Below are 15261 nucleotides of genomic sequence, written 5' to 3'. Positions count from 1 at the left end.
TGACATATATTCCTTCCAAACCCTTCCTAATTAGGATGACCTTGCTTGAACCACTTATCTCTTTTGCATCTCTTCTCCTGGTTTTAGTATATTCCCTGTGAGCCCTCTGTGAACCAAAGTCTTTTAAACTTCCTTTTAACAGTTTTACTCTATGTCTTAATTCTATTATAACTGACTAGTTACTTTGAGTACATTGGTATTGAGGGCTCTATAGTGGTGTATATAAGTGACCTCTTCCCTTTTGTGGCTGACTAAGGCTTTAGCCAGCTTCTTGTGATTTTTCATATATTTTAACATAAAACAAGCCAAACTTTCACTGCATCACGTTTTCTTTTTAAGAAATCCTTCTCCTATTTATCTTTAAACAAGTTACTCAGACATTACATGCCAACCAAACTGTTTTCTCCCTGCACCAGCCCCCTTTAACATTCATTTCTCCATTTCAGTTGCAATGTGATTCTCAAGGATGTTCTTTGCTTATCTAATTAAATGTATCCTTTTTCTAAATTCGTCTCTTGCAGGTGTCTGTGTCCAGCTAAATGCTTTTCTTACTTCTAATGACTACAATATTGCATATATGTGTTTTCTCAGCTTATGATATCTTGGCTGGCCGTATACTTCTGCCAAGATGTAGATACGACTCCCTTTTCCAAACTCTAAAGTGTATCACAGCCTTAGAAGCTCAAGGTCTCTCCTAAATTATTCCTTCAAGCGGCTTTTCTGTGAGACTAACTATGATGTTAAATAAAACAGCTTTTTATTTTGTGTACCTTTATGCTGTAGCAGTATGGCTTTTAAGCTGTTAAGCATTTGTTTCTAAAATCAAGCAGCTCTCTTCCATTGTGTGTTATGCTATAATATCTCTGGGCTAAAAAGCTTTTAAAATAATTCTTAGTACTCTGCTTATACTTTACTGGGCTATCCAGTTACTTTACAATCTAGGGTTGAGGGTCACCATGCCTCAATACTACTTATTGGTTTTTTATTATCTTGCTTAAAGTGTTAACTGAAGTCCCAGTATAGAAGGTTACTGCTAAGAATTCTGCAAACATATGCTTGAAAATATTATTTCCTAGCTGGAAGGCTCACTTTGATCATTGTGGGTATTCGCAATGGGAAGTAATACGCAAAACAATGTTAACACAGCAAGTTAAATAACAGATATTTTATTTTGTTGGCATCTTACAATTGGCAACAATATATACACTTCAACCATCACACAAACAGAGCCTTCTAAACACCAGAACATAAATACTCAACAAACCTGAACTTGCTCATTTTATAATTAAGACAAAAACTAGAACAATTCAAATTGTCTACTGAAAGCATTTCAACTTACTATTGCATTTAAAATACATACTTAGCTGTAGGGAGATTTCTCTGTATTTTTCAACGTAGTACACCAAAAACAGTTGTACATGGATTCTGCACATTTCAAAGATGTCTTCTGTGCATCTTCCCCTCAGCAAGGGAAAGGGGGACAAGCATTGGACAAGAAATTGAATATATGTTTTCATAGTCTTGAAGCTAGCAATGTCTGTTTACCCTTAGATGAGCAATGGCCTCAGTAGTCACCGCACCTTTTAGTGTTGTCTGTCTTTTTTTGCCTTCCTATAAAAAGTGAAATGTGGAGGGGGGTATAGGGAGATTTAGAGATTTAGGGGGGTATAGGGACATTTAAAATGTCCCTATTTAAAATAAGAGAGTATGTGTGACTTAAGAGAGGAGAAAGAGATGGGGATGCTAACCTGAGAGAGACAGGTGTGAGTGTGTATTGCGCACAAGAGAATAGAACAAAAGGAGATCGGATTATCTTTAGAGAGCTTGTGATGGCACACAATAAGATAAAACAGCACCCTACAGGGCTGGAAATATTTTTTTAAAAGGGAAGGGAGGTTAACTGCATATGGGTTAAAGAAAACATTCCTCTAAAGTTGTAGCATATTGTAAGTGCTTTTCTGCAGTAATTCTGTAGCTAAACTTTGCTTCCTCTACTTGCCTGCCTGCCTTTTTTTGGGGGGGGGGGTTCCTTGGGAAGGAAGAAATCATACTTGTTGATTTGATTGGTTGACCTGTGTTTCATTCCTGTCTAATGTCCTAAAAAATTGGACATGCCATTTCATTAATTTCCCATAAATGTAAAACCAAGCTTTGTGATAGAAGTCTTTGGTTAGAATTACAGCCCAGTCCTGAGCTGCCCGGCACGCGGGGCTGCAGCAGCGCTGAAAATGGCTGCCACTGCATCCAGCGCACTCCAGGCAGCCACCACCTCCTCCTCTGGGAAAAAGGGACTTCCTTCCCCTGGGTAAATCAAGTAGCCCCACAATGGGGCTACTCAATTCTACAACAACCCAAGGGTTGGAATAGAATTCAGAGCTTCTATGTCAGGTGACCAGCCTCTGGATCTCGTGCACCAAAGCTCCACTGATCCTGCCTCTCTCCTGTCTCACACCCTCCCCCAGCACGCCTCCCCCCTGCCCTCCCCCCACCTCCCCCCACACCCCCACCTACCTCTCCGCTGCTCAACGGTCCACACAATCGCCGAGCAGCAGAGCTCCACTGGTACTAAGACTCATAAATATGCCTTATGGCACATTTGCAACAGTGCGGGCCGGCAGTGAGTCAGTACACACTCCATAGGATTGGGCCCTAAGTCAGCTGTACTTGGAACTGTAGAGTTGGAAGGTATCTTCAAGGCCATCTAGGCCAACACCCTGCTCTAAAGAGGATTTTCCTGCTTCAAGCATCTCCAAAAGGCACCTGTCAAGCTGCTACCTGTCCAGCTCCAGTGAAGGAGAACCCATTTCCCTGGGTAATTGATCTCATTGCTGAACCGCTCTTAGCATTAAGAATGTCTTCTTTGTATCTAACTGAAGTCTCCCCTACAAAAATCAGATCTAAATGAGCTAATCCAGAAAAGTAGATCTACTTCTTGAAGTTCAGGATGTATCTTTTGCCTGAATTCAGGCAGATTCTTTATTAAATCATTAACTCTTACTATGAATCTTCCACAGCATGTAAATTATGATCTTACCATCTTTGAATGCCCACTAGGGAGATAAAGTGGAATATAAAATTGTGAATGACCTGCTCATTATACCAGCTAAGGCAAGTACTAGAACCAGCATTTTATAGTACTGCAATTCTACATTCAGTTAGTTTTGTTAATAAACTTTATTTTTTGGTTAATTACAACCTGCTGTGTTCTGGTGAGGGGAATTCTAACCTGCCCTTTCTCATGGCACTTTGTGGGCCTTAGCAAAACTCCTTTAAGTGCACAGTGACTTCATAGAGCAGGCCTCACAGACTACTTCATAGAGCAGGCTGAATAGCATTAATGGTGCCTGCTGAGGGCTGGACATGATGTCCTTAAGCAATAAGTGACATCATTAAGCAGGTGATGGCCAGAAATAAACACTACTTTCTCACTTAGGAACTCATTGGTTGCAAATGACAAAATATTAAATATGCAAATCTGGTGTCATGAATTATTTGCATACAGTGATCAAGCATGGACAGCTTTGTTTAATGAAGGGTGCTGTTTAAAATAACTTTCAGGTGTTATCTCTGCAACTTCTTATCAAGCAAACAGAAAGCTGGAGTTGATGCACAGAACAATATTGTCCACCCTCTCACTTTTGATGAATCTGGTATTGCTGTTCTCCCCCCCCCCTTTGGCCAGAAGGCTCAAACTGTTCTATACTTGAGGGCAAGTGTGTGTGGCAAGACAAGCACTTAACAGTTGCTTCGGATTAGCAGGTACTAAAACGTAAGGATTACCTGGATACCAGCAAAACTGTAGTAACATGACAAACCATTCAGAAATGTCAGACTATATAAAATATTTTAGCATAACATTTCACTTGAACACTAGCTGCACTTAACATTTTCTATTATTCTATATAAGGATTTGGGAGACATTGAACAAGGATATCCCACTATGCCAGCACTGAAAAAGGATTGTACAGAATAATAAGGTGTATCTACCCCTATAACTACTTTCCAGGCAGTTCTGAGGCACCGCTAACAGGAACAGTTCTGCTGCAAAGGAGGTGGATTATATGTGAGGTGCACATTCTTCCCAGCAGTAATTCTAGAGGCATCTGAATCCACACTCTCTGACATCTTCTCACAGATGATGTCCACAAGACGCTCAAATACCTGCCTCACGTTGATGTTCTCCTTGGCGCTAGCTTCAAAATAATCAAACCCTAGTTTTTATTTTTTAAAAAAGTACACAAATAATATTCAGTTATTTCAGGATTGTTTCTTTCATGTCACACTGAACTTAAGTCATCTGTTTATTTAATAAACATTTCTTCTAGTTGACCGACATCTGAAGTTCAGAAGAGATTTGACACTGGAAAGAGAATTTCTTCTTTTAAAGCACTGAGAATGGGAATGTGTCAGAGTGTAGCTATACTGTCCTGGGGGTACTAAATTCAGTCTTGTGTGGATTTCTCTGTCCACATCCTGGCAAAAGTCTAGTCTACCGCTATGTTTAAACTTACAAAGTAGAAGAATATGCTCAACAGCTGAGGCGTAAACTAATGTGTGTTAAGTACACACTTTTACTTAAGGATAACAGAAGTGCCTTGTTTCAGATAAAGTCATAAACTAGGACTTTTTGGAAGAATTCCGTTGGACAGCCTACTGGCAATCAGCCAGTAGAGCAACCTCCATCTTCTCTCACTGCTGTACAGAAAGAGAATGCACTAAGAGTCAGGAAGGAGAGTTGGGAACATCGGAAGATGACAGAGCAGAAGCCTTTATGCATGTGCCTGAGATAGTTCTGGTGAATGTAGGATATGGTACCATAAATGTCAGTTCAGTGTCTTTTGGTTGCTGTGGAAGCAATATATCCTTCTGAAGGAGCTATGATGCACATGTCAGTGTGGCACGGTTCTAGAGAGTGAGAGGCAATAAACCTGTGCTTGGGGCCAATGTAAGTTTATGACTTTATGTTTTGGCTTTCTGTATTTTTATGGGTGAATGCAAATAGCAGCCACAATAGGACATCATAGTATGGGAGGATGTAACCCTTTCAAAGGTCCCTTTGTCCCCACTGTGGTTCTAGTCTGAATTGGAGATTTCCACTGCTGCTATTTACCAGCACCACCACCATCCTCCCTGCCCCCCCCCCCAATCTGCAAAGGCTGAATAACATGTTTAAACTTAGCCACCTTCTGAGGACTTGGCCATAAAAGATGGAATATGCTGCTTTGCTTCTTAAAAACATGAATTAAATGAAGTTGTATCCAGTCTGGCCTAGAGACACATTTCTCAAACACACCCCTGCAGTTGGAGACTCTCATAGTTCTTCCATACCTTGTACAGATGTCATTGGAAGCTGTTGATTTCTATGGAAATGTTGTACAAAGTGGTGGTAATACACAGCGCAATCCTAATTTGCACTGGAACAGGCAGGCCAGCATGCCTGTGTTGTATCCAGTACAGGTTTCAGGCAGCTAGAGGCTCAGTCTGGGGCGAGGGGAAACATTTTCCCTTACCCCAGGGAGAGCCACTGCAGTCCCAATGGGGCTACTCAGAACTGCACAACCTTCAGAGGTGGCGCAAATCTGAGCAGCCACCCCTGGGCCACCCAGGAACAGGGTCAGAATCCAACATAACTGCTGGGTCCTGGCCCTGCCTCCCACTCCCTGGCTGCCCACCCTGGGAATGCCTCCCTCCCACTTCCTCCCAGCACTCCCCATGCCCCCCAGACCCCCATGCCAGCCTGGAAAAGCCAGTGCAAACCTAGCTCACCACAGCTGGGTCCAGCACAGGGAGGCTGACGCAAGTCCCTTGCACCAACATCCCTGCAGTCACATTGTTGCAAAAGTGCTTTATGGTACTTTCGTGACAACATTGGGCTGTCGCAAGGGATTTGCATTGGCTCAACTCAACTTTAGGATTGGGCCCTAAAGCTGCTAGAATCACTAGAGGTCTAGGTGGCAGTCATGTTTGGCCCCCATATCAGTAGTGACACCAACTGTAGCCTTGTTGTGTTATCTCAAAGAAATAAATGAAAATTGTTCACTTTATGGGAGATGGGAAATACAGCTCATTGTACCAACAGGCATTTTACTATTGAGAAGGCTCCAGAAACTAGCCTGCTGTTCTCTACAAAACTGGCAACTGAATTACAATAATGATAAGGAAAGCTTATGAAATAGAATGCTACTACCTTCTGGTATATGGGGCTGGATGTAGGAAGAGCAGCATATGTTATTAGGAGGATATAAAAAGTTTTGTACACCTGGTTCAGTGAGTGACTCCTTTAATACTTCCAACCACCAATAAATTTAGGAAGAAAGTTTGATTGTGATCCTTATGTTTTAGAAATGTTGTGTGCCCTTCAGTTAAAATATCTTGGATTTAAGAGCTGAGTTCAGGAAGAGTGGTTTTTAATAAAATTAGAGATTAAAGAAACTCTATAAACACTCTGCAAACCTCCTGCCAAACTAGCAAATATTTACACTACTGGTTTGTTCAGACATCTTTTAATTAGGCATGTGCAATTTATTGCATGATGTCCTCAACAATTGGAAAGGGTACATCAAAAAAAGTAAACAGCCAGCAGAGAAGCAGTGTGGAAGATTTGCTATTGAGACAATCTAAATGTTCCAGATCATGCTGATTAGCATGCCGAATGTTGGGAAAGATGAAAAAAGTAATTGAACTGAAATTATTCAAATTGATTACCAGGGTTGTTTCAGACCAGATTTTCCAAAAGAAGAATTGGTGTTAACATACTATGCAATGAAAAGCTATAGTGAGAAAAGTTATTTTTTAAGTATGTCATGGCTCTTCCCTGCCTGGCTGCTGTGCAGGTCTCAACAGCTCTTGATGGTCCCACTGGTCATCTATTTGATGGACAAAGTAGCAGTAGCAGAGAGCTGGTTTAGTGGTATTCAGCCCCTGGATCAAATGCCAAGTGTTGAGAATAGAGGAGGGAGATCTTATGCAGGAGAACTAAGGTCACAATCCTATCCAATTTTCAAGTGCCGGTGCAGCCACGCCAATGGGGTGTGTGTTGCATCCTGTGGTGGTGGGGCAGTCACGGAGGCCTCTTCAAAGTATGGAAACATTTGTTCCCTTGCCCCAAGGCTGCATTGTGGCTGGACCAGTGCTGGAAAGTTGGATAGGATTGGACTCTAAGGCCACAATCCTAACCAATTTTCCAGCACTGACATAAGGGCAATGCAACTCCAAGGTAAGGGAGCAAACACTGCCTTACCTTGAGGAGGCCTCCATGACTGCCCCCCAACAGCATGATGCAGCATATGCCCCACTGGCACAGCTATGCCAGTGCTGGAAAGTTGGTTAGGACTGTGCCCTAAAATAAAGTACAAGTGACTTTTCCCTTTTCTCTTATGCTTTCAACTGAAAATGTGAAGGACAAGTTGTGCATCTCCCTCAAAAGGGCACAACTGATGTTCCCACAGACAAGAAACGCAACTTATCTCATGCCTATTACATCAGGAAGTGGCCAGTGCAAGTAGCATCGTGACAGAAGGACAACATTGAAGAGCAAAAAACAGATTCATCTGAGAGGAATTGTAAAAACTAGGCCTGGATACAGTCAAAAGAACAGCCCCACTGGATCAGGCCATAGGCCCATCTAGTCCAGCTTCCTGTATCTCACAGCGGCCCACCAAATGCCCCAGGGAGCACACCAGATAACAAGAGACCTCATCCTGGTGCCTTCCCTTGCATCTGGCATTCTGACATAGCCCATTTCTAAAATCAGGAGGTTGCACATACACATCATGGCTTGTAACCCATAATGGATTTTTCCTCCAGAAACGTGTCCAATCCCCTTTTAAAGGCGTCCAGGCCAGATGCCATCACCACATCCTGTGGCAAGGAGTTCCACAGACCAACCACACGCTGAGTAAAGAAATATTTTCGCTTGTCTGTTCTAACTCTCCCAACACTCAATTTTAGTGGATGTCCCCTGGTTCTGGTGTTATGTGAGAGTGTAAAGAGCATCTCCCTATCCACTCTGTCCATCCCTTGCATAATTTTGTATGTCTCAATCATGTCCCCCCTCAGGCATCTCTTTTCTAGGCTGAAGAGGCCCAAATGCCATAGCCTTTCCTTGTAAGGAAGGTGCCCCAGCCCCGTAATCATCTTAGTCGCTCTCTTTTGCACCTTTTCCATTTCCACTATGTCTTTTTTGAGATACGGTGACCAGAACTGGACACAATACTCCAGGTGCGGCCTTACCATAGATTTGTACAACGGCATTATAATATTAGCCGTTTTGTTCTCAATACCTTTCCTAATGATCCCAAGCATAGAATTGGCCTTCTTCACTGCCGCTGCACATTGGGTCGACACTTTCATCGACCTGTCCACCACCACCCCAAGATCTCTCTCCTGATCTGTCACAGACAGCTCAGAACCCATCAGCCTATATCTAAAGTTTTGATTTTTTGCCCCAATGTGCATGACCTTACACTTACTGACATTGAAGCGCATCTGCCATTTTGTTGCCCATTCTGCCAGTCTGGAGAGATCCTTCTGGAGCTCCTCACAATCACTTCTGGTCTTCGCCACTCGGAAAAGTTTGGTGTCGTCTGCAAACTTTGCAACCTCACTGCTCACCCCTGTCTCCAGGTCATTTATGAAGAGGTTGAAAAGCACAGGTCCCAGGACAGATCCTTGGGGCACACCGCTTTTCACCTCTCTCCATTGTGAAAATTGCCCATTGACACCCACTCTCTGCTTCCTGGCCTCCAACCAGTTCTCAATCCAGGAGAGGACCTGTCCTCTAATTCCCTGACTGTGGAGTTTTTTCAGTAGCCTTTGGTGAGGGACCGTGTTGAACGCCTTCTGAAAGTCCAGATATATAATGTCCACGGGTTCTCCCGCATCCACATGCCTGTTGACCTTTTCAAAGAATTCTAAAAGGTTCGTGAGGCAAGACGTACCCTTACAGAAGCCATGCTGATTCTCCCTCAGCAAGGCCTGTTCATCTATGTGTCTGAGGTCAGTAAGCAAAGGTGGTAAGTCGTCTGAGGTCAGTAAGCAAAGGCAGTAGGTAAGAAAAGAATATAAAAAAGGGAGGTAGAATCGTAGCTGAAAGGCGAAGAGGGTGCAAAGGAAGACTGTTTGTGGAAGAATTGTGAGTGAAGCAGAGGAGGAAATTGCTGAAAGAAGGTGGGGATTGAGAAAAGAGTTTGAACGCAAGAAGTGATGACATGTTGAAAGAAGAGAAGGAGTCCTCCAGATACTTAAAATCAATAAATCACTAAAAAAAATTATCCTTTTCTATTAATATATCCTTTTCTATATAATAAATATATATTATCCTATATATGTATATTTTTCCCCAGTACAGTGTATCCAGTGCTGGAAAGATGTGCCATCTCCTTACTGGAAAAAACAAGAGCAATTGTATTTAGTCGATAAAGCATTGGAGTTGAATTTTAGAAGTCTGTGTTCAAGGCTGCATTCAGCCATGACACTCTGTATGTGACCTTGGTCCAGTCACAGTTTTTCAATCTGGTTTTACCTAGAGGGTAGTTGTGATAATGAAATTCATTGACAAAAGGCTTACTTACATATGCAATTTTTAAAAATGCAACCTGGCAGAAAGAAGTGACAAATGGGTCATTTGCCCATTTGTTGTACTAAGAACTGATAATATGGGCAGACCTGAAGAAAGCCTATAACTGCAGGAAGGAGAGGAGGAAAAAAGCTTTAACATGTACCCAACTGATCAGCCAGATGCTTTCCCTTTTCAAAAGGAATTACTCTTTCATCTTCCATATCACACTTGTTTCCAACGAGGATGACTTGGGCATTATCCCAGGAGTAGGTCTTAATTTGAGTGGCCCTGTGAGAGAAGAAGACATTTGCACTGAAAGCAATAGTCAAAAATATGGCACTATAAGTTGTGAATACAAAAACCTCCAACCCAAAATTAGGAAGAAGCTACAGATGCTTCCCCTGTTTACCTGCCTCCATCCCCCTTTCCTCCTTCTGTTGATATCTAGATAGTAAGCCCCTCGTGGCAATACCTATCTTTTCATTTTATATAAAGTGCCAGGTACACACTGACAATACTCTATAAATAAATATTTGGAATTTCTGCCTAGGGGCATTCAGCTACTCCCTGAATATATTTAGGAGACAACTGAAAACAACTCTTGTGCTCATATTCTGTGGAGCCACTCACTGATTTTTTCTTCCTATCTAATTTTTTATTTTATGCTGTCTGTGTACAGGTACTTGTTTTTCAGTTTGAATTGATTTTGTTTATATTGTAGGCTGCCATGAGGGCACAATTTGAGTAGACTAGGTAGCACTTAGTGCAACCCTTCCTGCTTTTTACTATGTCTAATATTTATTGTTAGGGAAGCTGGAAGATGAACAAAGGATGTAGTACCTAGTGGCACTCAGTGCACTCCTTCCTGCTCTTTGGTTCACTGTCTACTGGGCCAGCAGCTGAATGGGGAAGGGAAGAGTAGTAGATATCTTCTGCCACCATCCCAGATGGAATAAACCAGGTTGGGGGGGGGGCACTGAGAAAGACCTCACAGGACAGAGTAGAAACTAGCCGTTCAGTTTTGAACCAAATTGCAATAGTTCCTGTGACTGATCAGGCATGACAACCTACAGTATTGAATCACCGGTGGATACAGACAGTGCAGGCAAATGAGATATAAAAACCTGAAAGGAAGTTAATTAAAAAACAATAAAAAAAAGCAGAAGGTGGGAGGAAAATTACTGCAAGTTGATCTAGGGGAAAATGTCTTGCATTTAAAACCAGGAAACCTTAGCAAAATGGACCTGGAGGACCTCCTGGATGTGACATCTGCTTGTGCACTAAATGTGCACTGGTGACTTCTGGTTGTGTCTGAAGGTGTTCTGAGGCTTTCCAGCTTCAGATTTCATTATGTGGCATCAGCAAGGAGTCCTGGAATGGATCCCCAGTGGATACTGAGGGTCCACTGAAATTTCCTACAGCTGCAATCCAATGTGCACTTTCCTGAGAGTAAGCTCCCCTGAAGACAACTGGACTCACTTCTGATCTCAGCAGGAGGGTTGGCTAGGAGCTTTTGGGCACAATTCTAACCCACTTTCCAGCACCAGCATAAGGGCAATGCAGCTCCAATGTAAGGGAGCAAACATTTGAGGAGGCCTCAGTGAGTGCCACCCAATTGCAGGATGCAGCACACATCCCATTGGCACAGCTATGTCAGTGTTGGAAAGTTGGTTAGGATTTGAGCCTTTGTCTTCAACTGGTCTTGGACATTAAGTCAAGGCAATCCACATCCATGTGGCTTTTTGGGAATGGCATTTCAAACAAAGAACCCCAGAGGAGCATCCCAGGATGCCAGGCAATTCTGAGAGGCTAGAAATGACCAAAAACAAGGAATAACAGGGATGGTGAGATAGTAGGAAAAAAAAAATAGGCCATTCATCACATAAATATATTCCAGTAGTTCCCAACTTTTTTGACTGGTGGCTCCCTTGACCTACTGGACCATTAGCCACAGTTCTCTATTAGGGCTACAATCCTATACATTGTATAGGGCGGCAGGCTTTTCACAGTGATTGCGTGACTGCTCTGGTTGGTTTCTGTGGCTCCCCAGGGAGCCATGACTCACAGTTTGGGAATCACCGATTACTCTAATCTGAATTTCTGGGATCAGTTTTTATAGGTCAATTTCAGTAGCAACAGTGGCTGCCAAATTTTACCTGTATCTGCCGCCAGGGAATGTTTGCACGAATATGTCCTGTGTTGCAAGAAAATTCAATGACATTGCAACATAATCAATAGGGTTGTAAGCTTTCACCATTTCATAGTTCTGCAAATTACAGGCATATTTGTTTTTGAAGATGTGTTGGCTCTGCTGTAATGGAGAACTGAAAACATTAAACATTTTCTTCCCTTCTAACATTGAAAGAGGAATTTTATTTATCATGCCTCCTTTAATATCTGAGGATCTGTGTTGAAGTTTGGATTTAAATTGAAAATTAAAAATGTGCATATAAATGTGAAGTTTACATATAATAGACATTTATTTACATTTAATCAATTAACATTTAAATCATTCAATCAAATATTCTTCAGTCAGGTATCAACTTGACTAGTTTTAGACTACAATTATACATACATTTAGCTGGCAATTTATCAAACTAAATATGACTTAGGGCACAATCCTAACCAGGTCTACTCAGAAGTAAGTCCTATTTTGTTCAATGGGGCTTACTCTCAGGGAAGTGTGGTTAGGTAAGTGTGATTGCCTTAGGCTGCAATCCTGTACACACTTACCTGGGATTTAGTCCCATTGAACGCAGTGGGACCTACTTTTGGGTAGATTTGCACAGAATTGCTCTGTTACTTAATAAAAATGCATAGGACTAGGCTGATCATACACCTGTCTTCAATTTTGTTTTTGCTTTGCTTTGCAAGATATTTCCCCCCCCAAAAAAAAACTCCCCACCAAACCAGCAGGGGGAGCTATAAGATACAAAACTGATGAGTTACCTTCACTCCTAACTATACAGTTCACAGTACCTATACAATACTTTGACAGTGCATTGGGTTCTAGGTAGTGTGCATTGTAATGCAATGTAAATACTGCAGTACAGCAAGCTACAGCAAGTTAGAAATTTGGGTGGTCGTATGCATAACCTCGGAAGGTAAAAAATGTTACTTGAAAAAGCTGTATTTGCACCCCATATAACTACGTAGTTTGTTTCCAGTTTATAGGGATTACTGTTCAGAAAAGCGTACTATCCAGCAGTCTTCTTTGCTTGCATTCAGATGCACACATTTCACTGGTAGCATTTCATTTTTACCCCAAAATAAAAGAGCAATTACCATTCATTATTTTTACCTGTATCTCTCCCAATAACATGAGACACCATTCACTGAGAATTTTCCCTGCTCCTGTTTGCCCATGCCCCCATTTAGTATAGGGAGCATGCCAGTGGAGCTTAAGCTCTGATTCAGGTGCGATTCATCCTGACCATTTTAAACTGTGTGGACAGCCCACATCACACCTTGCATACTGGAAGCAATGTCAGTCCAGATATTCTATGAATGTTCACATGGAAGGATTCTCTGTGCTGATAAGGCTTACCTTAAGTAAACTCTGTCATGGCACTGAATGTCCAGCAACTAATCTAAGCTGATTCAGCGTCTATATTTTTCAAACTACAGAATTACAGAAGGAGTGTGGTTCTGAGTTTCACACTCCTGAAAGTGTATGGAGGCATTAACAGCTGTTCGTTGTGGAGGGTGGGGTTTGCTTAATCATATACTGATTTCATAGCAAATTTAAGTCTGTGTTTGGCCGTGGTTGCATGTTGTATTCATACAATCAGTCTACAGTAGAAGCATCACTCCTATTTAAAAAAAACACAAAGTTTGAGATAACAAAGGTCTTTTCCATTCTAGGACCCTTTATCACTTCTATAGCATTGTTCTTCTGCCATCAACTGGACAAAGTGTCCACACAACATTAAATATACTGAGATATTCTTCTCAAGAATCCTACATGACCCATGGTTGCGAACAACTTTCTAAGGTTGCTATCCTATTCATATTTTCCTGGTACTTATTTCTTGAGTAGACATGCATAATATTGTGCTGTAAATGGAGGTGTTTGTTTCCCATGATTAAAACAAGATTATAGCCTAAGGGCCAATAAGGCAGTTACATAAGAACAGCCCCACTGGATCAGGCCATAGGCCCATCTAGTCCAGTTTCCTGTATCTCACAGCGGCCCACCAAATGCCCCAGGGAGCACACCAGATAACAAGAGACCTCATCCTGGTGCCCTCCCTTGCATCTGGCATTCTGACATAACCCATTTCTAAAATCAGGAGGTTGCACATACACATCATGGCTTGTACCCCATAATGGATTTTTCCTCCAGAAACTTGTCCAATCCCCTTTTAAAGGTGTCTAGGCTAGATGCCAGCACCACATCCTGTGGCAAGGAGTTCCACAGACCGACCACACGCTGAGTAAAGAAATATTTTCTTTTGTCTGTCCTAACCCGCCCAACACTCAATTTTAGTGGATGTTCCCTGGTTGTGGTGTTATGTGAGAGTGTAAAGAGCATCTCCCTATCCACTCAGTCCATCCCCTGCATAATTTTGTATGTCTCAATCATGTCCCCCCTCAGGCGTCTCTTTTCTAGGCTGAAGAGGCCCAAATGCCGTAGCCTTTCCCAAATTCTCCAGGTAAACACTGGAGTAAGTGCTGGCAGGAGGGGAGGCACAAAGGCAGCAACGCAATTGCCATGATTGCACTGCTGCTGGGGATAAAAATTTTTACTTTAGTAGTGCTGGCCTTCCAGGGGATGCAAGGAGCCCACAGACCCTCTGATGTACTCCTCTTACCTCAGAACAACTAAAAATAGCTATTGTGACCAACTTCCAGTTTGTGCAAACCTGAAGTGTGTTGCAAATGATACTTTTAGTAGTAGTTCTGAGGTCTGGGGAGCACAGCAGAGGGGTCCTTGGGGGTCTGCATCCCCCAGAAGGCCAGTACTGCTAATAGTGTGTTTTTAAAAAACTCTTTCATCGGGCAGCAGCACAATTGTGGAGATTACCTTGCCCCTTAAGGGGGCAGAGACAGGGCGTCCCTGGCTGGGGTGTAACACACCAGTTTGGGAACCTCTGGCCCAATCTTATTCAACTTTCCAGTGCTGCCAATGGGGCATGTGCTGCATCCTACGGTGTGTGTGTGTGTGGGGGGGGCAGTCACAGAGCCTCCTCAAGGTCAGGGAACGTTTGTTTCCTTCTCAGGGCTGCATTGCAGCTGCATCTGTGCTGGAAAGTTGGATAGGATTGGGCCCTAAGTCTTACAGAACACAATGCACTTAATTCAGAATAAAATAATACTTTTTTTAAACACCTGTAGCTGTAAGTACATTTAGCAGTAACTCCTGTTACTTTAAATCAGACTCCCTAGGAAGTACCCCAGTTGGTGTGCTTTAAGAGGCTCTTGCTTCTCCCGGTCCTTTAATTAGTCATTTCCCCAACCAGGGTAGCTACTTTTGGCCTCATTCAGAAAAAGTCTAATAGTGGTCGCGCTGCCACTATTGTGTCTAAATTTTGGCCTCAATTTTATTGCTTATATCCTACTTTCTCAGCACAATATTGAGTAAAATAGATAAATAAAAACACTGGTAACCCTGGAATGAAAACCAGCAGAATCCTAAACATCATTAGTTGTCTCTATTGCTAGCTGCTGGAATACTGGACTATACAGCCCCAGTTCTCAAT

At 42.4% G+C, this 15261-nt stretch overlaps 1 protein-coding gene across 1 annotated transcript in view; it reads right to left on the bottom strand.

Annotated features, from left to right (window-relative positions):
- Window positions 1–4023: 4023 nt before the first annotated feature.
- RAB3B (RAB3B, member RAS oncogene family) overlaps window positions 4024–15261 on the bottom strand; it is a 67105-nt gene continuing 55867 nt past the window's right edge. Inside the window, exons 3-4 of the mRNA XM_066624902.1 lie at window positions 9723–9847; window positions 4024–4211 (exon numbers count right to left, since the gene is read on the bottom strand). Of these exons, the coding sequence (XP_066480999.1) occupies window positions 4024–4211; window positions 9723–9847 (313 nt within the window). The remainder of the gene's footprint in view (window positions 4212–9722; window positions 9848–15261) is intronic.

This window comes from Tiliqua scincoides, chromosome 4, assembly GCF_035046505.1.
Source record: "Tiliqua scincoides isolate rTilSci1 chromosome 4, rTilSci1.hap2, whole genome shotgun sequence".
Lineage (NCBI taxonomy): Eukaryota > Metazoa > Chordata > Lepidosauria > Squamata > Scincidae > Tiliqua > Tiliqua scincoides.
This window is presented reverse-complemented; position numbering and strand designations above follow the sequence as displayed.